Genomic DNA, 23,308 nt, shown 5'->3' with positions numbered 1-23,308 from the left:
TCCGGGGACCATCTCCCGGTCCCCTAGGGAGACCAAGGCCATGGCGGCTGGTTCCCATTCTTCGGAGCCTTCCATCTCTTCCCCCAGGGCTACAGAGGCCATCTGTCGAGCCGGCGGGGTTGTTGTGGCGGTCCGCTGGTACAGGGGACACTGAGGGTCACTGGCATAGTGTCCGGTCTGTTGGCAGCGGAAACAGGTGATCCTCACTCGGGGCCCCGGCCTCCCTGGTGGCCCGGTGCTGGCCGGAGGTGGAGCTGGAAAGGGCGGAGATTGTCCTCTGGGAGGGCTGAGCGGGGATCCCCCCGGGAGCTCCCTTTGCCGGCCTTGATTCCCTCCGCCCCTCTGGCGGGGGTGTCCCTGACTGTGGCGACCGTAGTCTCCCACGGGGCCCCGGGAGGCCCGGGTGTTCACCCACCGGTCAGCCTCGACGGCCAGTTTTCCAGGGTCTGTGAGTTTGCTGTCCAGGAGGTGCTGGCGCAGCTCTACGAAGCAATTAGCGGCCAAGTGTTCCCATGCGATTAGGTCGAACAGCTCCTCAAAGGTGGAGACCTTGCTGCCCTTGATCCATCCGTCCAAGGCCCAGCTGTAAAAGTTCACGTACTCCACCCAGGTGGTACCGGGTATCTTTTTGCAGTCTCTAAACCGTTGCCGGTACATTTCAGGGGTGAGCCCATATCTGGCTACCAGGGCCTCTTTCATGTGACTGTAGGAGTTCATCACCGTGGAGGGCAGGTCCAGCAGGGTATCTCTCCCCTCGCTCAGGAACCGGCCCCACAGCCCAGGCCCCCAGTCTTTCTGCGGGACTCGGTGGGATGTCATGGCGACTTCGTAGGCCTTGAACCATTGCTGAATGTCGTCGTTCTTATAGTATTCTTTCACCACATCTTTGGGGATGTGGACCTTTGGTTCCACGGTGGAGGAGATGGGTTGGGTTTCCGAGGGTCGGGCCTCCGCCTTCTTAGCCTTGAGCTCGATTTCTTTTAGGCTACGTTCGTGCTCTAGTTGGAGTTTCTTTTCTTCGTGTTCTCTCTGTCGTTTCTTTTCCTCTAGTTCTCCTTGTAGGCGTAACTGTTCCACCGCCAGTTTTTTTTCCGCCAGTTTTATCTCTCCTTCGATTTTTAATTTTGCTAGTTCCAGTTCATGGTTGCGACCTCTTTCTCGGTCCGCTAGTTCCTCTGGGGATAGGCCCCCCTCGGGGGCGCCGTTCCTCCCCGGAGTGCTTCGTGGTTCGTTGGGAGGCTCTCCTTCTGTTTGTGTCCGGGGAGTTCCTGCCTCGATCCAGGTTTTTAATGCCCCCTGGAAGTCCTCTTTCGTGCTTAGTCCGGTGGTAGCGATTCCAAAGTCTTTGCAAAATTGTTTCAGTTCTTGGTGCGTATAAGATTCTAACTGGTCCTTTTGAAATGCTGTGCTCCGGTTAGTGCCTGCGGCACCTAGGGAAGTTTCTCCTTCCATTTCTTCTTGGTAGTGCGTAAGCCGTCTACTGCACGATCTCTAGGTGTTGGCTCGTATCCCGTCGCCTGCCACCAAATGTTGGAAGGCGTTCCCCGGGGAGGCTGCGGAATGTGTTCCCGACCACCTGGAGGCCCACCTTACCCAGAGTTATGCCGAGCAAGAGCAGGGAGGCCCTTCCTGGAAGGGTCTCGCACCTAGGATCGCACACGCTGCGCTTACTCTCTCTGCGGATTGAGGGACACCACACAGTAAGTCGTTATAAGACAATATGCTTTTATTGGTAGTTGTCAGGGATCTTTATGATCCGGCAGGCAGGTGCAGAATGAATGCCACAAGCGGCAGCGATCTCGTGAGGAGGGAAAGGGGTAGCGGGACAGTCTTTGAATTAGTGTCTCTGCGAGGTATCCGGCGCACAGCTCTCAATCCTCGAGCTGAGGGGATGTTGTTTCTCTTGGCAATCTCTGCCGATTCTCTTGGAGGAGCGTGCCGCGAGTCACTCAGCAGGCACCGGAGGGTCGTAGTTCAGGGAGCCGCGATGGCGTCAGCAGGGCTCAGATGGTTCAGAATTCGGGGAGCCGCGACGGCGTCAGCAGGGCTCAGAAGGTTCAGAATTCGGGGAGCCGCGACGGCGTCAGCAGGGCTCAGATGGTTCAGAGTTCGGGGAGCCGCGACGGCGTCAGCAGGGCTCAGATGGTTCAGAGTTCGGGGAGCCGCGACAGCGTCTGCAGGGCTCAGATGGTTCAGAGTTCGGGGAGCCGCGACAGCGTCCGCAGGGCTCAGGTGGTTCAGAGTTCGGGTAGCGTTCTTCTGTTCGGTGAGCGATCGAGCCGCGACCAGGTCAGCAGGCTCTCGTCAGTCCAGGTCTTCTCTGCCCCCGTCCTTTCCGCACCCCTTGTTATACTCCCCCTCCTCTTTGAAGTCCGGAGTTCTCGCAGAGAGGGGTCTGGTGCCTGGGGGCGGTGTGTCGGGGTTTCCTGTCGCTTGGCCCTTTGATCTGTTCAGGTGGGTCTGGGAGGGACTCCAGACAACCAGCAGGCGAGGCGCCCGCTCACCGGGGGCCTGGTGGTCGATCGAAACCTCCCTCGGGGGAGAGACCAGAGGTGTGACAGGGTCGGCGCCTCTCGGTCTGGTTTGGGGTGGGGGTTTCGTTCTCCCTCGGCCGGGCATGCGTGTTGGGGATCTGGTCGGCCCTCGGGATGTTGGCCCATGGGAGCCGGAAGGCCGTGTCCACGAGGTTCGGCGTGGTTGTAGGGTAACTTGCTGGTCGGGAGGGCCCACGCCACGAGGCCGGTCTCACACCTACGAAGAAGAACACTGAAGAGCTACTAAAGCAAAGACTGAAGAAGAGCAATTGACTTGGCACCAGCCCTGCCGGCCTGTCTACTGATAACCCTTCAAATTTAGCCAAACTCGTCTCATCCTGCAAGCTGTCGGGCCTCCAAAAGCCTGTGAGGATTTCCTACCTTCAATAAAGATTCAAGGATTCCCATGGATGCCTCCTGCAGGCACCCCAAGAAGAACCATGAGGACTCCAGACCTGCCAAAACCTGATGCCGCTAAGCACCACTGCACCTGAGCCCCTAGCCCGAGTCGAAGTGGGCCAAGGGCATCAGTATAGTCCTCAAACCCTCAGGAGACAGAGTCTGCTGTGGTTTTGCCCCATGCGAACTCTCTGATGCCGCCTACAGCCTGTGTGTGCAGGCCCCCTTAACTGTGAGTTCTCCCGGACGAAGAAACCCAACACCTCAAAGACCCTGTGCACCCGGCCGCCCTGGCCAGAGGAGAAGAGGACCACCTGTGTCCTCACACCCCCTAGCATCCTAAGACTTGAACCCTCTGGTTGGTTCAGCCCTACTAGCTTCCCAGTCCAAACCTGCAGCCTCTTTTCACGAAGACCGATCCCCGTAGACTAACACTGGGCACCTGACTCTGTATTTCACCACTGCACCCGGACCCACTAGTGCTGCTGGAGGTGGCCTGTTGGTGCTACCTTGGACTTTTCCCCATACTCAACCTTAAGTCCAGGAGTTTGGTCTTGTAAGTCGCTGTACTCTACCTGAATGATGTACTTGTTTTTCCTCCCATAGGATGATATTTCAGCTTCTGAAAAATGCAGTCGACTTTTTAAACGTAAAAGTGTTTCTCTTACAAAACATACTTACCTGAGCATATTGATTCTGGTACCTAAACATATCTAAAGATACGTGTAATTTCTTTAAATTGGAGTGTATCTCCTTCTTGAGTCGTGTGCACCATTTATTGACTTTTGTATATTTCCAGATGTCTAACACTCCTGTCTGATGAACCTAAGGCTGCTCCACCACACTACCTCCTAGAAGAGCTCATTGGGATTGCCCGAGCAAGACCCTGTACACTCATAAGGGAATACCTGGCCCCTTTGCCCAGTTCACCTCCTTTTAGTATGCTATATAAACAGCCAGCTTCCTACATTGGTTTTATAACGATGCAAAGGTCCGCTGCTTTGTTTTACGTACATTGTTTAACATCTGGTAGTTTTAAGACGATGCAGGGGGTAGAGTCCACTGCTTTCTTTTACGTACATTATTTTTCATCTGGTGGTTTTAAGAGGATGCAAGGTGTAGAGGGCCGCTGCTTTGTTTTACGTACATTATTTTACATCTGGTGGTTTGAAGATGATGCAAGGCGTAGAGTCCACTGCTATGTTTTATGTAAATTTTTATACATCTGGTGGTTTTAAGACAATGCAGGGCGTAGAGGGCTGCTGCTTTTTTTACGTACATTATTTTACATCTGGTGGTTTTGTTATGATGCAGGGCGTAGAGGGCCACTGCTTTGTTTTACTGTTTTACGTACATTGTTTTACATGTGGTGGTTTTAAGACGATGCAGGGGGTAGAGTCCACTGCTTTGTTTTACTTATATTGTTTTACATCTGGTGATTTTAGGCTGATGCAAGGTGTAGAGGGCCGCTGCTTTGTTTTACTTTTATTGTTTTACATCTGGTGGTTTTAGGCTGATGCAAGGCGTAGAGTCCACTGCTTTGTTTTACTTTTATTGTTTTACATCTGGTGATTTTAGGCTGATGCAAGGTGTAGAGGGCCGCTGCTTTGTTTTACTTTTATTGTTTTACATCTGGTGATTTTAGGCCGATGCAAGGTGTAGAGGGCCGCTGCTTTGTTTTCCTTACATTGTTTTACATCTGGTGGTTTTAAGACGATGCTAGGCGTAGAGTCCACTGCTTTGTTTTACTTACATTGTTTTACATCTGGTGGTTTTAGGCTGATGCAAGGCGTAGAGTCCACTGCTTTGTTTTACTTACATTGTTTTACATCTGGTGGTTTTAGGCTGATGCAAGGCGTAGAGTCCACTGCTTTGTTTTACTTTTATTGTTTTACATCTGGTGATTTTAGGCTGATGCAAGGTGTAGAGGGCCGCTGCTTTGTTTTACGTACATTGTTTTACATTTGGTGGTTTTAGGCTGATGCAAGGCGTAGAGTCCACTGCTTTGTTTTACTTTTATTGTTTTACATCTGGTGATTTTAGGCTGATGCAAGGTGTAGAGGGCCGCTGCTTTGTTTTACGTACATTGTTTTACATTTGGTGGTTTTAGGCTGATGCAAGGCGTAGAGTCCACTGCTTTGTTTTATGTACATTGTTTTACATCTGGTGGTTTTAAGACGATTCAGGGCGTAGAGTCCACTGCTTTGTTTTACGTACATTGTTTTACATCAGGTGGTTTTAAGCCGATGCAAGGCGTAGAGTCCACTGCTTTGTTTTACGTACATTGTTTTACATCTGGTGATTTTAAGCCGATACAAGGTGTAGAGGGCCGCTGCTTTGTTTTACGTACATTGTTTTACATGTGGTGGTTTTAGGCTGATGCAAGGCGTAGAGTCCACTTGTATGCTTTACTTACATTGTTTTACATCTGGTGGTTTTAAGACTATTCACGGCGTAGAGTCCACTGCTTTGTTTTAAGTACATTGTTTTACATCTGGTGGTTTTAGGCTGATGCAAAGTGTAGTGTCCACTGCTTTGTTTTACTTACATTGTTTTACATCTGGTGGTTTTAAGACAATGCAGGACGTAGAGGACCACTGCTTTGTTTTACGTACATTGTTTTACATGTGGTGGTTTTAAGCCAATGCAAGGCGTAGAGCGCTGCTGCTTTGTTTTATGTACATTGTTTTATCTGGTGGTTTTATAACTATGCAGGGCAAAGAGGTCCACTGCTTTGTTTTACGTACACTGTTTTACAGGTGGTGGTTTTAGAACGATGCAAGGCGTAGAGTGCCATTGCATTTGGCGAAAAGCAGCTGTACTTAGAAGGAGATTTGCAATTATGTATACAGTAAGTCTATGATCTTACCAGATCTACGTTTAGATGGAAGGAGACTGAACATCAATAAAAGGAAACAGACAACATTTCATAATTGAAAGATACAACAGCATCCTGAAATGATTTACCATTGATATACGTTTTCAGATGAACTGTCAGTTCCTCATATCTAGGGGCAATCCTAGAATTGACTCATACTCCTCTTTTGCCACTCATCTGAAGCAGTAAACTCCATAACTGCTCTTTGTTGGAAGGCGTTCCCCGGGGAGGCTGCGGAATGCGTTCCCGACCACCCGGAGGCCCACCTTACCCAGAGTTAGGCCGAGCAAGAGCAGGGAGGCCCTTCCTGGAAGGGTCTCGTACCTAGGATCGCACACGCTGCGCTTACTCTCTCTTCGGATAGAGGGACACCACACAGTAATTCGTTGTAAGACAATATGCTTTTATCGGTGGTTGTCAGGGATCTTTATGATCCGGCAGGCAGGTGCAGAATTAATGCCACAAGCGGCAGCGATCTCGTGAGGAGGGAAAGGGTAGCGGGACAGTCTTTGAATCAGTGTCTCTGCGAGGTATCCGGCGCACAGCTCTCAATCCTCGAGCTGAGGGGATGTTGCTTCTCTCGGCAATCTCTGCCGATTCTCTTGGAGGAGCGGGCCGCGAGTCACTCAGCAGGCACCGGAGGGTCGTAGTTCAGGGAGCCGCGACGGCGTCAGCAGGGCTCAGATGGTTCAGAACTCGGGGAGCCGCGACGGCGTCAGCAGGGCTCAGATGGTTCGGAGTTCGGGGAGCCGCGACGGCGTCAGCAGGGCTCAGATGGTTCAGAGTTCGGGGAGCCGCGACAGCGTCAGCAGGGCTCAGATGGTTCAGAGTTCGGGGAGCCGCGACAGCGTCAGCAGGGCTCAGGTGGTTCAGAGTTCGGGTAGCGTTCTTCTGTTCGGTGAGCGATCGAGCCGCGACCAGGTCAGCAGGCTCTCGTCAGTCCAGGTCTTCTCTGCCCCCGTCCCTTCAGCACCCCTTGTTATACTCCCCCTCCTCTTTGAAGTCCGGAGTCCTCGCGGAGAGGGGTCTGGTGCCTGGGGGGCGGTGTGATGGGGTTTCCTGTCGCTCGGCCCTTTGATCTGTTCAGGTGGGTCTGGGAGGGACTCCAGACACCCAGCAGGCGAGGCGCCCGCTCACCGGGGGCCTGGTGGTCGATCGAAACCTCCCTCGGGGGAGAGACCAGAGGTGTGACAGGGTCGGCGCCTCTCGGTCTGGTTTGGGGGGGGGGGTTTCGTTCTCCCTCGGCCGGGCATGCGTGTTGGGGATCTGGTCGGCCCTCGGGATGTTGGCCCACGGGAGCCGGAAGGCCGTGTCCACGAGGTTCGGCGTGGTTGTAGGGTAACTTGCTGGTCGGGAGGGCCCACGCCACGAGGCCGGTCTCACACTCTTCAAAACATTATTCCAGGTCTAACATATCAGCATCTCCCCAGATGGAGTGCATGTTTCAAACCCAGAAGGGTACAGCCTTTCCTTAAAGGACTATATTGAAGACTTCATTATAGTCTTGTGTTTGTTTCTTGATAGCAAGGGAGCCCTCGTTAGAGTCTTGCTTCTGTTTCTTTATGTATTGAAGACTTCATTATAGTCCTGGGTTTGTTTCTTGATAGCAAGGGAGCCCTCGTTAGAGTCTTGCTTCTGTTTCTTTATGTATTGAAGACTTTATTATATTCCTGTTTGTTTCTCATTAGCAAGGGAGCCCTCACTAGAGTCTTGCTTATGTTTCTTTATATAACAGAGACTTCGTTATAGTCCTGTGATTTTCGCGAAAGCAAGGGAGCCCTCATTAGTCTTGCTTCTGTTTCTTTATATAACGTAGACTTCATTATATTCCTGTGTTTGTTTCTCGATAGCAAGGGAGCCCTCATTAGAGTCTTGCTTCTGTTTCTTTATATAATGAAGTCTTCATTATAGTCCTGTGTTTGTTTCGTGATAGCAAGGGAGCCCTCATTAGAGTCTTGCTTCTGTTTCTTTATATAATGACGTCTTTATTATAGTCCTGTGTTTGTTTCGTGATAGCAAGGGAGCCCTCATTAGAGTCTTGCTTCTGTTCCTTTATGTATTGAAGACTTCATTATATTCCTGTGTTTGTTTCTCGATAGCAAGAGAGCCCTCATTAGAGTCTTGCTTCTGTTTCTTTATATAATGAAGACTTCATTATAGTCCTGTGTTTGTTTCGTGATAGCAAGGGAGCCCTCATTAGAGTCCTGTTTTTGTTTCTTTATGTAACAAAGGTTGGATGAAACGAGTTTTAAACCAGATAGTAAATGTAGCATGGGGGGGGAATGTAAAAGTGATATCTTTAAACAATTGTTTCTGTAGCAGGGGATCTCTGTGTATAGTCATAATCATGTGAATAGTCCCGCCCATTTGCGTGGACCCCGGAGCACTTCATTAGATATATTCTCTCAAGTTGTCCTTTTCTGCAGTCCTGCATAGACACTTAAGAGATAAAGAAAGACAATAATGCAGCCTAAAAACAACTAGGCTACGCTGGCCATTACTTCATCCTGAAGTGAAAAAGATAGCCAGGTAACTGTTAAATTTAACTATTTTACTGAGTTTCACACATGGAGAAACTCCCCTTCACAAAGATCCTTTTTTTTTCTTCTTCATGATAGAGATGAAGGGTTGGACAGACAAGCCCCATAGGCTGCCATTATGTGTCTGTAAATGGATACCGTGCCTTTTAGAATCCCTCCAGAGACCCTCGGTATCTCATGATGCACAGCCAAAGGCTAGTTACTTTCAGTTCTTTTTTTCGGCTCCTGCTAGCAGGACCCTGGAGCATTGAGCTCTACCTTGAGTGGTATATTTTTCAATAATTAAGCTTTCTAAAGTTAGTTTGAGTGTTTTACTCGACGTCTTTGGCCTTTTCCTTCCTTTTGCTGTCTTTTTTGGGCAGTTAGCCCACATTTTTCATGTCCAAATGCCATCTTTATTCGACAAGTACCCTGAATGTGGCAGGAAGAAGGCCAAGTCGGACGCCCACAGAGTTTGTATTCTCTGTCTACCTACTTCACATGTTCCTGAATCCTGCGCCATCTGTAAATCCTTCTCCTGGAGGACCCTGCGTGACAGGGAGAAGATTTGTCTTCAAGGCCTGGAGCAGAGAAGACAACAGGCTGCAGGTGGGACATCTGGGCAAGGAGAGAGCCAGTCCTCCTCCTCGATCCGTGAGTCTGCTTCTGGGGGGCTCCCCAGTCGAAAGAAGGCTAAAAAACGACACCGGACCCGGTCGACGTCGAAGGCAACAACATCGATGTCGAGACCAGGTATGATGACGATATGCTCCCTGTTGACTCAGGGCTCTGGGTCGAAGCGACGTCTAAGATCAGCGTCGAGGGGACAGACGTCGAGGCCTCAGGTGAGGTCGATGTCGAGGACATCCCGGTCAATGTCGACACACCATCGCCGTCAATCTGGGTTGAGGAGACATCGGCGCTCGCAGTCGAGGCAACACCGCCGCTGTTCAACGTAGAGACGAAGAAGGTCGACATCGAGACAAAGAAGGTCGACGTCAAGGAGGTATCATCGTAGTTCGACGTCAAGAGACCAGTCTCCCTCTGTGGTCAGCCTCTCAACGTCGACAACAAGTTCTAGATCACGATGACGTCGGCGCTCGCCGTCGAGGGGCTCTACATCCAGGGCTCCCTCTTCAAGGCCAGCCCGTAAACGGAGAAGGGTGGTATCTACCTTGGACTCGGAGTATTCAAGCACCTATTCTCCAACTAGGACACTGGAACCTGCTCCTGTTCAGCCTGTGGCTCCTCGTCAGTCACCGCCCAGGACTCCTACTCCTCCTCCTAAAACTCCACCTCCACCTCCTCCTCCTCCGCCTCCTCCTCCTCAGCCTCCTCCTCCTCCGTCTCAGCCTCCTGCAGTTCCTCCTCCATCTCTGCCGGTGCCCTTGATTCCTGTTCCAGTGCTTCCTGCAGAACCTAGAAGGGCAAGGTCACGGTCCCGGCCAAGACATCGCTCTTGCAGCCGACACCGTTCTTCTACAAGGTCTCACCGGCGGCGTCGTCACGCGAGATCTCGTTCTCGATATACTGGAGACACAGCATCCACTAGTGAGGGGAGATACTCGCCCACATTATCGGACTCGCCACCTCTGAGAGTGTCACCTGTTGATTACATTGCCACATTCCAGGAGGTTCTTGTGAGGGGAGCGGCAAAACTGGGCATTGCGTTGTCTGTGCCTACTCCCACTACGTCGGTGATTTTTGAGACGCTGCAGCAGAGGCAAACCTCTCGTCCTCTGCTTCTATTGGTACCCGGATTGGAGGAACCGGCGATGGAGTTATTCCTTACGCCTTCCTTGGCAAAATCTGCACCTTCGAGGCTCCAGAAGAAATACCGTCCCCCAGACTCTGACCCTGCATTCCTTCGGGCGGACCCCCTCCCCAGTCATCGTGGTGGCGGCAAAGAAGCAGCATGCTACGGCCCCCTCGTCCACAGTCCCTCCGGACAAGGAAAGCCGTAAGCTGGACTCTGTGGGGAGAAAAGTCTGCAACACTGCAGCAACATCAATGAAGGCAGCTAGCTCTACTGCCCTGCTGGGCCGTTACGACCGTTCCTTGTGGGAGTCTCTTCACCAGTTCATAGACCTCCTACCTAGGGACAAACGGGAGGATTTCCAGGAGGTACTCAACGAGGGACTGATGGTCTCTAATCAGATTATCAGCACGGCAGCGGACACCTCTCTCCTTGCAGCCAACGAGTATTGCCATGGCGTTACTCTCCACCGGCATTCCTGGTTGTGTCTCACCTCTTTAAAACCGGAGGCTCAGCAGCGCATCGCAAACCTTCCATTCTCGTGTACCACCCTCTTAGGTTCCCATGCGGACAAGGAGATGGCCCGCATGAAGGCTGAGATGGAAACCCTCAAAGTTGTTGGCTTGGAGAAGCCTAAGGAGCAGCATAGAAATTTCCGCCCTTTCTAACGGCGTTATTCTTCTCAGTGATTCCAGCGTGGGCAGGCCGTCAGTCTGGACAGCAACAACAGCAACAGTTTCAACGGTCATTTCAGCCATTTCAGAGACACCAGTCGAGAGGAAGGTCTAACCAGCAGTCGACACCAGGGAACAAGGCCCCAGCGGGTTCCAAGCCCTGAAGGGTTATTTCCCCCTCTTCTGTTGCCCACTCCGGTGGGGGGAAGCATCCAAAATTATCTGGCAGAGTGGAAAAAGATAACTCAGGACAGTTGGGTGCTGAATATTGTTCGCAATGGATACTGTCTACGTTTCACCAGCCCTCCTAGCATCGATACCGCCAGTTGGCTCTCAACACCGGCTGCAGGAGCTTCAGGTGGAGGCCGATACCCTGCTAAGGAAAAGGGCAATAGAACTGGTTCCTCCTACCCAGAGGGGACAAGGTCTATATTCAAGATTCTTTCTCGTACGCAAGAAGGACAAGAACAAATTCAGACCCATTCTTGACTTGCGGCAAGCGAACAAATGGATCCACAGAGAAAAGTTCTGCATGTTATCCCTGCATCAGATCTACCCTCAGCTGCATCAGGGAGACTGGCTATGCTCAATAGATCTGCAAGACACATATTTTCATGTGCCCATAGCAAAGACACATCGCAAGTTCCTACGGTTCCCGGTCGGCACCAATCACTACCAATATGCAGTGCTTCCCTTCGGCCTAAAGTCAGCGCCCAGGACTTTTTCAAAATGAATGGCAGTAGTCGCAGGACACCTCCGGAAGAGCAAAGTGTTCGTCTTTCCATACCTGGACGACTGGCTGATCAAGGCAGCCATGTTTCAGGAAGCACAACTGCATTTCAACAGGACGTCCGTTCTGCTGAAACGCTTGGGTCTACACTTCAATCTCTCAAAGTCTGTCCCGACTCCTGTCCAGTGTCTGCAGTATCTGGGAGCGTCTATCGATACTCGCAAGGCAAGCGTGTGTCCTTCGGAGGAGATACACTTATCAATCCTTCAGAAGGCTCAGACTCTCATGACCATACCCTTCCCGATGGAGAGGAAGGTGTCCTCTCTCCTGGGCTCCATGGCCTAGTGCATTTTTCTCACTCCTCATGCACGCCTCCGAATGTGGCCTCTGCAGGAATGTTTGGAGGATCAGTGGAACCAGAAAGAGGGGAGTTGGGAGGACAGGATTATGTTGTCACAGCAAGCCATCCAGTCTCTACGATGGTGGTGCTCTCCACACAATCTCCTCAGAGGGGCTCCTTTCCACAAGGAGATTCCAACGCAGACCATCGTGACAGATGCGTCCCTCCACAGCTGGGGTGCGCATTTGGATCACCTACAGATACAGGGCAGGTGGTCCGTGAAGGAGTCCACGTATCACATCAACTTCCTGGAACTTCGAGCTATCCACTTAGCACAGAAAGCTTTCCAGCCTTCCTTTCACACCAATTCCCTGCTTGTACAGACGGACAACACAACAACGATGTTCTATCTCAATAAGCAGGGAGAATCCCACTCCCGCCCACTGTCTCGGGAGGCCCAGGCGATCTAATTGACTTTTGGCCAGGGACTTGACTATCACAGCAACTCACCTCCCGAGTGTGCAAAATGCTCAGGCAGATGCTCTCGGCAGACTCATTCTCGAAAATCACGAGTGGGTCTTAAACGACGATGTGGTGCAAGAAATATTCGAAAGATGGGGAACTCCGGAGGTCGATCTGTTCGCCACCGCGGAAAACAGAAAATGCCGCAACTTTGCCTCCAGGTTCTACCAACCAGAGATGCTGGGGAATGCACTGTGGATCACCTGGTCGAACAGCTATCTCTACGCTTTTCCACCCATTCCCCTGATCCCGACAGTGTTGATCAAACTTTCTCAATCACGGGCCAAGATGATCCTCATTTTTCCGGAGTGGCTCCGTCAGTGGTGGTTCACCGATCTACTACACCGGTCTCTCCTGCTGCACCTTCGGCTTCCATGTTGGCCGGACCTTCTCACGAAGTTCGGAGGGCAGATGGTGCATCCCAACCTCTCGTCATTGAATTTGGCAGCAAGGCTCCCGAGCTAGTGCAGTATGGACATTTAAATCTTCCTCAGAACTGTATGGAGATATTAAAAGAAGCGAAAAGACCATCTACACGGACTTCCTACGCATATAAATGGAAGAGATTTTGCATTTGGTGTGCCTCTAAGAATGCAGATCCTACCTCCTGCAAGGAGGAAGTCATTCTTCCTTATTTGCTGCATTTGGCTCAATCTGGCCAGAATTTTCATTCCATTAAAGTTCACCTAGCAGCTTTAACTGCGTATAGGAAATGTCCTTCACAAACTTCCTTTTTCCAACTCCCAGTCATCAAAGATTTTCTGGAAGGTTTGAAGAAAGTGTTTCCTCCCATTAGGCGTCCTTCACCTCCGTGGGAGCCTAATGTGGTGCTTTCTTGACTGATGCGGGAGCCTTTTGAGCCCATTCATAAGGCTTCTCTCCAGCATCTCGCCTGGAAGGCAGCTTTCCTTGTAGCCATAACATCGGCTCGCAGGGCGAGTGAAATCCAGGCTCTCTGTTGTCAAGAGCCTTACACAGTGTTTCATTTTTCTAAGGTAGCCATGAGGACTCACCCTAAATTCCTTCCAAAAGTAGTGTCAGAGTTTCATGTGAATCAAACGATTTCTTTACCCACATTTTTTCAGCATCCTTCCTCTCCTGCTGTGAGATCCCTTCATTCTCTCGATGTTAGAAGGGTGTTGAAGTTCTACTTAGATAAGAATAAGGAGACTCGTAGATCGGATCAGTTGTTTGTTAACTATGGCTCTGTCAGGACTGGTCTTGCTACCTCCAAGCAATCCCTCTCCAGGTGGATCGTGTCCTGTATTCAGTTATCAGAAAGCCAACAAGACTCTAGTTAGTAAGCCTAAGGCTCACTCTACCAGAGGTAAAGCTGCTACAGCGGCTTTACTACGTACCGTCCCTATTGCAGAAATCTGTAAGGCTGCCACTTGGAAGTCAGTCCATACCTTTACTGAACACTACTGCCTGGACTCTGATGCCAGGGCAGATGCTCAGGTTGGGCAGGCTTCAATGAGAAATCTATTTGCACAATATAGGGTCTGTTTGTTTCTTCCACCGCTGGGGTTTGTTGTTTGGGGATGGGCTTGCTATTCTAATCTCATGATTATGACTATACACAGAGATCCCCTACTACAGAAGGAGTAGTTTCTTACCTGTAACTCCAGTTCTGTAGTAGGGGTATCTCTGTGATAGTCATAAGCAACCTGCCCTACTCCCCGGTGGATGAAACAGTGATATCTAGAATTTAGCAGGCCTTGCTTTATACGCCTTCAAAAAGAACTGAAAGTAACTAGCCTTTGGCTGTGCTTCATGGGATACCGAGGGTCTCTGGAGGGATTCTTAAAGGCACGGTATTCATTTACAGAAACATAATGGCAGCCTATGGGGCTTGTCTGTCCAACCCTTCATCTCTATCATGAAAAGAAAAAAAAAAGGATCTTTGTGAAGGGGAGTTTCTCTATGTATGAAACTCAGTAAAATAGTTAAATTTAACTGTTACCTGGCTATCTTTTTCAATTCCGGATGAAGTAATGGCCAGCGTAGCCTAGTTGGTTTTAGGGTGCATTATTGTCTTTCTTTATCTCTTAAGTGTCTATGCAGGACTGCAGAAGAGGACAACTTAAGAGAATATATCTAATGAAGTGCTCCGGGTTCCACACACATGGACGGGACTATTCACATGATTATGACTATCACAGAGATACCCCTACTACAGAACAGGAGTTACAGGTAAGAAACTACTCCATCCAGGTCATCATATTGAGACAGCCTCAATCAATCAATCATAGCATTTGTAAAGCACACTACATACCTGTGAGGGTCTAGAGGCGCTGGGGGGGGGGGGGGGTGGGGTGATGGGAGGGGGATTCTGCTACTGTTCGAAGAACCAGGTCTTGAGGAGTCTCTTGAAGGATAGAAGGTCTTCAGGCTGCCGTAGGCGGATGGGGAGGGTGTTCCATGTCTTGGCGGCGAGGTGGGAGAATGATCTACCGCCGGCGGTCACTCTTCGGATGCGGGGGATGGTGGCGAGGGCATGGTCTGCGGAGCGGAGCTGGCGGAAGCGGGTGTAGAGGCTGACTCGTCTGTTGAGGTACGCTGGTCCGGTGTCGTGGAGTGCCTTTTGTGCGTGGGTGAGGAGCTTGAAGGTTATCCTCTTGTTGATGGGGAGCCAGTGTAGGTCTTTCAGGTGGGGTGTGATGTGGCTGCGGCGGGGGATGTCCAGGATCAGGCGAGTGGAGGCATTCTGGATGCATTGGAGTCGTTTCAGGAGTTTGGCCAGGGCTCCTGCGTAGAGTGCGTTGCCGTAGTCTAGTCTGCTGCTGACGAGGGCCTGGGTGACAGTCCTTCTAGTTTCGGTGGGCATCCACTTGAAGATCCTGCGAAGCATACCGAGGGTGTTGAAGCAGGAGGAGTAGACGGCGTTGACCTGCATTGTCATGGAGAGTGTGGAGTCGAGGATGATCCCTAGGTTTCGTGCGTGGTTGGTGGGTGTAGGGGGTGCTCCTAGTGCCATCGGCCACCAGGAGTCGTCCCAGGCCAAGGGGGTGGAGCCGAGAATGAGGACCTCCGTCTTGTCCGAGTTCAGCTTCAGTCGGCTGTCCCTCATCCAGTCGGCGACAGCCTTCATTCCTTCGTGGAGGTTGGTTTTGGTGGTGTGGAGGTCCTTGGTGAGCGAGAGGATCAGCTGGGTGTCGTCAGCGTAGGAGATGATGTTTAGGTCGTGCAGTCGGGCGACGTGGGCCAGTGGTGCCATGTAGACGTTGAATAACGTTGGTCTGAGAGATGAGCCTTGAGGTACGCCACAGATGATCTCGATGGCTTTGGAGCGGAAGGGGGGAAGGCGGACGCTCTGGGTTCTTCCGGAGAGGAAGGAGGTGGTCTAGTCCAGGGCCTTCTCTTTGATTCCGGCGTTGTGGAGGCATTCTCTTAGTGTGAGGTTGCAGACTGTGTCTAAGGCGGCTGACAGATCCAGGAGGATCAGGGCAGCGGTTTCTCCGTTGTCGAGCATGATCCTGATGTCGTCGGTGGCGGCGATGAGGGCAGTTTCGGTGCTGTGGTTCCTGCGGAACCCTGACTGGGATGGATCCAGGATGTTGTTCTCTTCGAGGAAGCTGGTCAGTTGTTTGTTGACGGCCTTTTCGATAACCTTCGCCGGGAACGGGAGCAGGGAGATGGTCCGCCTTGGGTTTCTTTAGTAAGGCGTTGATCTCTACATGCTTCCAACTCTCCGGAAAGGTCGCTGTCTCGAAGATGTTGATGGTTTTCCGAAGGTGAGGTGCGATGGTCCTACTGGCTTTGTTGAAAATGTGGTGTGGGAAGGGGTCTTCCGGGGATCCGGAGTGGACAGTGTTCATGATCCAAGATGGCCATCCTGATGTCATAAACAAAAAAGGCAAAACGTATTGTTTTTGAGTACAAGGCGTTCATGAGATAGACAACCGAATATCATAAACATGTGATGGTTCACTGTACATTTTAGATGTAAAATAGTCCCTTGTGCACTGCAATTCAGGCACTCTACATCAGGGGAAAGGATACACAGAAACAGGCAATAGAAGAGGTAAGAGAGCAGTTATCTTTGGTTTTATCAACGATTTGACTGAAAATATCTTAAAGCAGTGGTGGAATGAGGTGGATTCAAATAAACCAATTGTTGAATAGGCCGACCCGAAGCCAACTCAGTGTATATTGTGAGCAGCAGGTCTGATCAGACAGCTCTGCTGTCAAACAAAGACATAGAAGGGACTGTGAACACCTCTCAACAATAAGGGTCCCACAGAATATGGTTAATGTGAGATTCCAAGGACTCCTCTGCGTTCCAGTGTCGTAGTCATGGGTGACTTGTGTTCTGAATATCTGTGTCTGAGAGGCACACAGAGCAAGCATTAAAAACACAGCTCACAACAGTTTTTAGTGTTTTGCAAGTGGACAGACTGAATTGTGGAAAAGCACTCTCTATAAAGTCCTCCGGAAGCAGCTATCTTAGGGGTTATTATTTATTAAACTACCAGTTGTGGTGGAAAGTTTTCAGTGACTGGGGCACCCACAGGACTAGGGTCTTCTTGAACCAAAAGGCTTGGTCATCTGCTTTCACAAAGATGATATTTGTGGTCTTGTACGAGTATGAGAGATGATTCAAATGGTTCCAGAATCAAGGCGACCTCTTCCAGTCAGTGGAACTGAAATCCCGCTGTGTAAACTAAAGGTCTCCTGATCATTGTGGGCACCATAAGCATAAGGGGATTTTGAGGACTTGATCGTCTCCATGACCGGAGCAACGCTGTGTCTTTTCTTCTCTCGGTCATTTGGGCTTTGCTGATCCCATGGATCCTGGGCAGCCCCGGTTTCCTGAGTCATCTTGGTCTTGTGCAGACATTCCCAGCATCAGAACAGCTCCTCTCCTTTCTTTAGTACTCCAGATCCAGTTTTCCAAGTCAGGTCTGGTCTTCTTCCCGCAACAGGTCACAGCAGCAAAGGTTCTTCCAGGTGTCCAAGGTCACCCCAAGAATTGAACCACAGCAGAGGTGTAATTCCTGGTAATGTGTTTACTCTAGATTTCAACATGATGTACAACATACTGGCTCTAGGGCAACAGCATTTATCAAACTGGTTGCCAACGGAGGAAGCGTGGCCCATGAAAGTGGTGTATTTTTTTTTTTTTTAACTCTTTATTTTGAATTGTTTGATACAGCAGGGAGGAAACCAGCAAGCATCACTGTCAGTCATATAAGGAGAGACATCAAGAACACCATTTCACAGTTTACAGTACATTGCATTGGGAACATACTGGAGGTCGTGGCAATGCCACCCATCATAGACAGGCATAAAAAAAAAACAACAACAAAAAACAGACCCATAAGTAAACCCTCCCGATGGAGAAGGCAGTCCCACCTCCGTGTCTCCCATAAGCCATCTGCCACTATCCCTCAGCACCGCTATGAGGTACATCTTGAGTCTCATGTGCAGAGAGGTATCTCGTCAGGGGGGCCCAAATATCAGGGGGCCGGGACACAGGCGGCAACATTTCAGCATATAGCAGAACATTCTCCTGACAAGTACTCATATCCCGCAGCCATTCCTTAAACTTAGGGCTTCTCCCCCGCCCCCATCGGCACGCCACACGCCTCTTGGCTATCAACAGCGCGCAGGTAACAAATTGTCGATCCACCTTGGGTATATCTCGGGTGTACCCCAGCAGGGCCTGAAGAGGGGAAGGATGTAGCGGGCCACCCAGCATCTCTCCCATGGCAGCATAGACTTGGCTCCAATAATCGTCTACACTCGGGCAGGTCCAGGCCAGGTGTAAGAAATCGGACCCAGGGGAATGGCATCTATCGCATCGATCGTTGTCTCGGAGATGAAACCTGTGCATCTGGACTGGGGTGCAATAGAGGCGGTGTAAGAATTTATAATGAATCACACGGAACCTACTACTCGAGGAAATCATTTCGGTTTGCAGACAGCAGTACTCCCACTGCTCGTCAGTGAGCTCTGTACCGATCTCAGTCTCCCAGCCGGCCCGGGACCTCAAAGTATCCCCCCTGTCACGAGTATAGAGGCGCCTATAAAGCGAGGAAACCATGTGCGACGGGGATGTGGCGCCAAGAAGGTAATGGAACGGCTCTAGAATTGCGGGCTCTGACGGATATGCCGGCAGTACTTTTTGCAGGCCACTGCGCAGCCGTATGAACGCAAAGACCTCCAGGGGGGTGGGGGCGACAGCTCCAAAAAGGAGCGGGAGGTCACGAAACCTGCCCTCGTGGAACAGGTCCCCCCAGCACGCGATTCCGGTTTTTTGTTTGATTCGCTGAAACAGACCCTCCGGTGTATTTTTCACATCATCTGGGCACTTCAGCCTATCTTGGAGAAGTGCTTCTACCTCTTTCTCTGTATTTTTGTGGGTTTCCCAAGCAGAGATCTGAAGGTCACGTCATGTTGAACTGGTGAAGACTGGTGACCTAGTGGCAGCAACACAGGGATAGGAAGATGTTCACCCAAAGCAGGGGGAAGGGGCACACACAGACACACACACACACACCATCCCCCCTCCAACCCCAGGCTTCCCTGTAAGAGTGGGGATCTCAGAGAGATAAGTCTACTCTGATGGTCTCCTCCCATGATGTCACTCTCCAAGCGCCACCCTGATAGGCTGCTCTGATGATGTCAGTCTTATGGGCTCCAACCATGACATCACCATGTGTCCTGATGGGCTCCCTCTATGATGTCACATCCTCTGCCTCCCATGGGTCACTCTCCTGACTTCACCCCCGCACTCAATAAGGAAACATGGGTGCCAATGGCTGAGGTTCTTTGTATTCATGTTCATCCATCTCATTAAGAGCAGAATGATTATTTATAAACGTCAAATTTAAAAAAAAGTAAGGATCATGGAACATGTTTTTTTCTAGGTCATGTTCCAGCAGCCTAACATACACGTGAGGGTCAAAACCTGTCATGTAGGCCCTACCCCCACCCGCCGCATGTTTAAGGTTGGCAGGCCTTGGAGACACACTGTACGTGGCACACCATCCCTGCTCCCAGTTGACATTCTTCGAGAAAGTGCCATAGGTGTTTTATACAAGGTCCTCATTCCCTGAGCTCCATCCCAAGACCTTCTCCTCAACTTCTCATGCTAGCGCTTGTCTGTGTTCATGTGTGTCCTTAGTAGGGTTTGTCTGTATGGCCCTTGGCTGGAAGAAGGAAGATATGGTTGTCGTCTGCACCTACACGCCTGGCACTCCTTCCTGTTGCAACATTTAGCCCTTGAGTCCAAATTGTTGCTGATGCGCAATGATCATCCTTCTCTTTGAGTGACACCTGATTCTCTAACTCTTTTTTTTTTTTTTTTACAGGGAGTTTCAACGATCAGGACAAGAGACACTCCCTTTAAGAAGTCTGCAACCTTCAGCACGCCCATCAGTGAATACATGGATGAACCTATGCCCTACACCCTGGAGAATTACCCCAACCTCTAAACATGATCTTCCTGATCCTCGTAGCACCTTTGAACCCTCGCCCGTCAGTGAATACATGCATGATCCTATGCCCTGCACCCTGGAGAATTACCCCTTCTAAAAACCATTGCTTCCTGATCCTCCGAGACCCTCTCCCATTAGTGAATACATGGATGAACCTATGCCCTATACCCTGGAGAACTACCCCTTTTAAAAACCATTGCTTCCTGATCCTCCGAGCCCCTCTCCCATTAATGAATAGATGGATGAACCTATGCCCTACACCATGAAGAATTACCCCAACCTCTAAACATGATCTTCCCTATCCTGGAAGACCCACTTAACCCTTGCCCATCAGTGAATTTGTGGATGAACAAAAACCATACACCCTGGAGTCCAGAGCTTCTAACAGCCTGACCTCTACAGCCCCTCTTAATCTACACCCATCAACGGGTAAAGGGATGAACCAAGACCCTACACCCTGCAAAACCTACTTAGAGCTTCTAACAGCCTGACCTCTACAGCCATCTTAATCTACACTTGTCCGTGGATCCAGGGATGAACCAAAGCCCTACACCCTGGAGACTCTGCCTGGAGCTTCCATCAGCCTGACCTGTACAGCCCTCTTAATCTACACCTGTCAGTGGATACAGGGATGAACCAAGGCCCTACACTCTGGAGAATGTAATCAGAGCTTCCAACAGACTGACCTCTTCAGCCCTCTTCATCTATACCCGTCAGTGAACACTGGGATGAACCAAGGCCCTACACCCTGGAGACTCTGCCTGGAGCTTCCAACAGCCTGACCTCTACAGCCCTCTTAATCTACACCCGTCAGTGGATACAGGGATAAACCAAGACCCTACACTCTGGAGACTCTGCCTGGAGCTTCCAACAGCCTGACCTCTACAGCCCCTCTTACTCTAAACCCATCAGTAGATACAGGGATGAACCAAGGCCCTACACGCTGGAGCATCTAATCAGAGCTTCCAGCAGCCTGAGCCATGGCCTACAGCCCCTCTTAATCTACACCCGTCAGTAGATACAGGGATGAACCATGGCCCTACACCCTGGAGACTCTGCCTGGAGCTTCCATCAGTCTGACCTCTACAGCCCTCTTAATCTATGCCCGTCAGTGGACACCGGGATGAACCAAGGCCCTACACCCTGGAGACTCTGCCTGGAGCTTCCAACAGACTGACCTCTACAGCCCTCTTAATCTACACCCGTCAGTGGATACAGGGATGAACGATGGCCCTACACCCTGGAGACTCTGCCTGGAGCTTCCAACAGCCTGACCTCTACAGCCCTCTTAATCTACATCCATCAGTGGATAAAGGGATGAACCAAGGCCCTACACCCTGGAGACTCTGCCTGGAGCTTCCATCAGCCTGACCTCTACAGCCCTCTTAATCTATACCCGTCAGTGGACACCGGGATGAACCAAGGCCCTACACCCTGGAGACTCTGCCTGGAGCTTCCAACAGACTGACCTCTACAGCCCTCTTAATCTACACCTGTCAGTGGATACAGGGATGAACGATGGCCCTACACCCTGGAGACTCTGCCTGGAGCTTCCAACAGCCTGACCTCTACAGCCCTCTTAATCTACACCCATCAGTGGATAAAGGGATGAACCAAGGCCCTACACCCTGGAGACTCTGCCTGGAGCTTCCATCAGCCTGACCTGTACAGCCCTCTTAATCTACACCTGTCAGTGGATACAGGGATGAACCAAGGCCCTACACTCTGGAGAATGTAATCAGAGCTTCCAACAGACTGACCTCTTCAGCCCTCTTCATCTATACCCGTCAGTGAACACTGGGATGAACCAAGGCCCTACACCCTGGAGACTCTGCCTGGAGCTTCCAACAGCCTGACCTCTACAGCCCTCTTAATCTACACCCGTCAGTGGATACAGGGATAAACCAAGACCCTACACTCTGGAGACTCTGCCTGGAGCTTCCAACAGCCTGACCTCTACAGCCCCTCTTACTCTAAACCCATCAGTAGATACAGGGATGAACCAAGGCCCTACACGCTGGAGCATCTAATCAGAGCTTCCAGCAGCCTGAGCCATGGCCTACAGCCCCTCTTAATCTACACCCGTCAGTAGATACAGGGATGTACCATGGCCCTACACCCTGGAGACTCTGCCTGGAGCTTCCATCAGTCTGACCTCTACAGCCCTCTTAATCTATGCCCGTCAGTGGACACCGGGATGAACCAAGGCCCTACACCCTGGAGACTCTGCCTGGAGCTTCCAACAGACTGACCTCTACAGCCCTCTTAATCTACACCCGTCAGTGGATACAGGGATGAACGATGGCCCTACACCCTGGAGACTCTGCCTGGAGCTTCCAACAGCCTGACCTCTACAGCCCTCTTAATCTACATCCATCAGTGGATAAAGGGATGAACCAAGGCCCTACACCCTGGAGACTCTGCCTGGAGCTTCCATCAGCCTGACCTCTACAGCCCTCTTAATCTATACCCGTCAGTGGACACCGGGATGAACCAAGGCCCTACACCCTGGAGACTCTGCCTGGAGCTTCCAACAGACTGACCTCTACAGCCCTCTTAATCTACACCTGTCAGTGGATACAGGGATGAACGATGGCCCTACACCCTGGAGACTCTGCCTGGAGCTTCCAACAGCCTGACCTCTACAGCCCTCTTAATCTTCACCCATCAGTGGATAAAGGGATGAACCAAGGCCCTACACCCTGGAGACTCTGCCTGGAGCTTCCAACAGACTGACCTCTACAGCCCTCTTAATCTACACCCGTCAGTGGATACAGGGCTAAACCAAGGCCCTACACCCTGGAGACTCTGCATGGAGCTTCCAACAGCCTGACCTCTACAGCCCTCTTAATCTACACCCTTCAGTGGATAAAGGGATGAACCAAGGCCCTACACCCTGGAGACTCTGCCTGGAGCTTCCAACAGACTGACCTTTACAGCCCTCTTAATCTACACCCGCCACATTAGCTGGAGCATTTCTTTCAATGCTTACTCTAAATCCAACAGTGAGATGAATCATTATTCTCTGCACCAAACTGTGGATTATTGGAAATAAGTAGCATATTTTTTCATGTCAGCGTATATGTCTGGTCTTTGTTCCCTAATGTGTCCAGGTGTCGGTTGCACAAATATCGCACATTGGGCCTTGTTCAGACCTACCTATGACTAGGAACCTACGTTCAGTACAATTTATATTGGATTCTTTCTGTATATCTTCTATTCACTGTCATCATCTGATGCTAATAAACAACATGGACTAACTACAACTCGCTCTGGTGAAATGTACGATTTATTTTCAAGCTCGGTCGCAGTGGCACAGCATTCCTACAACACCAGATTCGTGTCTAGGGAGGTTAGAAGGTCCAAACAATTTGGTCTACAGGAGAATCCAGAACAGTTGACTGTATGACTCTTTAATAAGTCACGCTTGTCTTTGTTGAAAATAGTAATTTCCCCTTTCTTAGTGGTGTGCCCCCATCAAGTGGGCCATTACAACCTCACTGTGCTTCAAGGC

At 50.6% G+C, this 23,308-nt stretch overlaps 1 protein-coding gene across 1 annotated transcript in view; it reads left to right on the top strand.

Moving 5' to 3' along the window:
- Positions 1-23,060, top strand: part of SPAG8 (sperm associated antigen 8) — a 230,039-nt gene extending 206,979 nt beyond the window's left edge. Inside the window, exon 7 of the mRNA XM_085627734.1 lies at positions 19,669-23,060. Coding sequence (XP_085483860.1) covers positions 19,669-19,791 — 123 coding nt within the window. The 3' untranslated portion in view covers positions 19,792-23,060. The remainder of the gene's footprint in view (positions 1-19,668) is intronic.
- The last annotated feature ends 248 nt before the right edge of the window (positions 23,061-23,308 follow it).

Source organism: Triturus cristatus, chromosome 2_1 (genome assembly GCF_964204655.1).
Source record: "Triturus cristatus chromosome 2_1, aTriCri1.1, whole genome shotgun sequence".
Classification (NCBI taxonomy): Eukaryota; Metazoa; Chordata; class Amphibia; order Caudata; family Salamandridae; genus Triturus; species Triturus cristatus.
The sequence above is the reverse complement of the archived record's forward strand: the minus strand, read 5'-3'. Positions and strand labels throughout refer to the sequence as shown.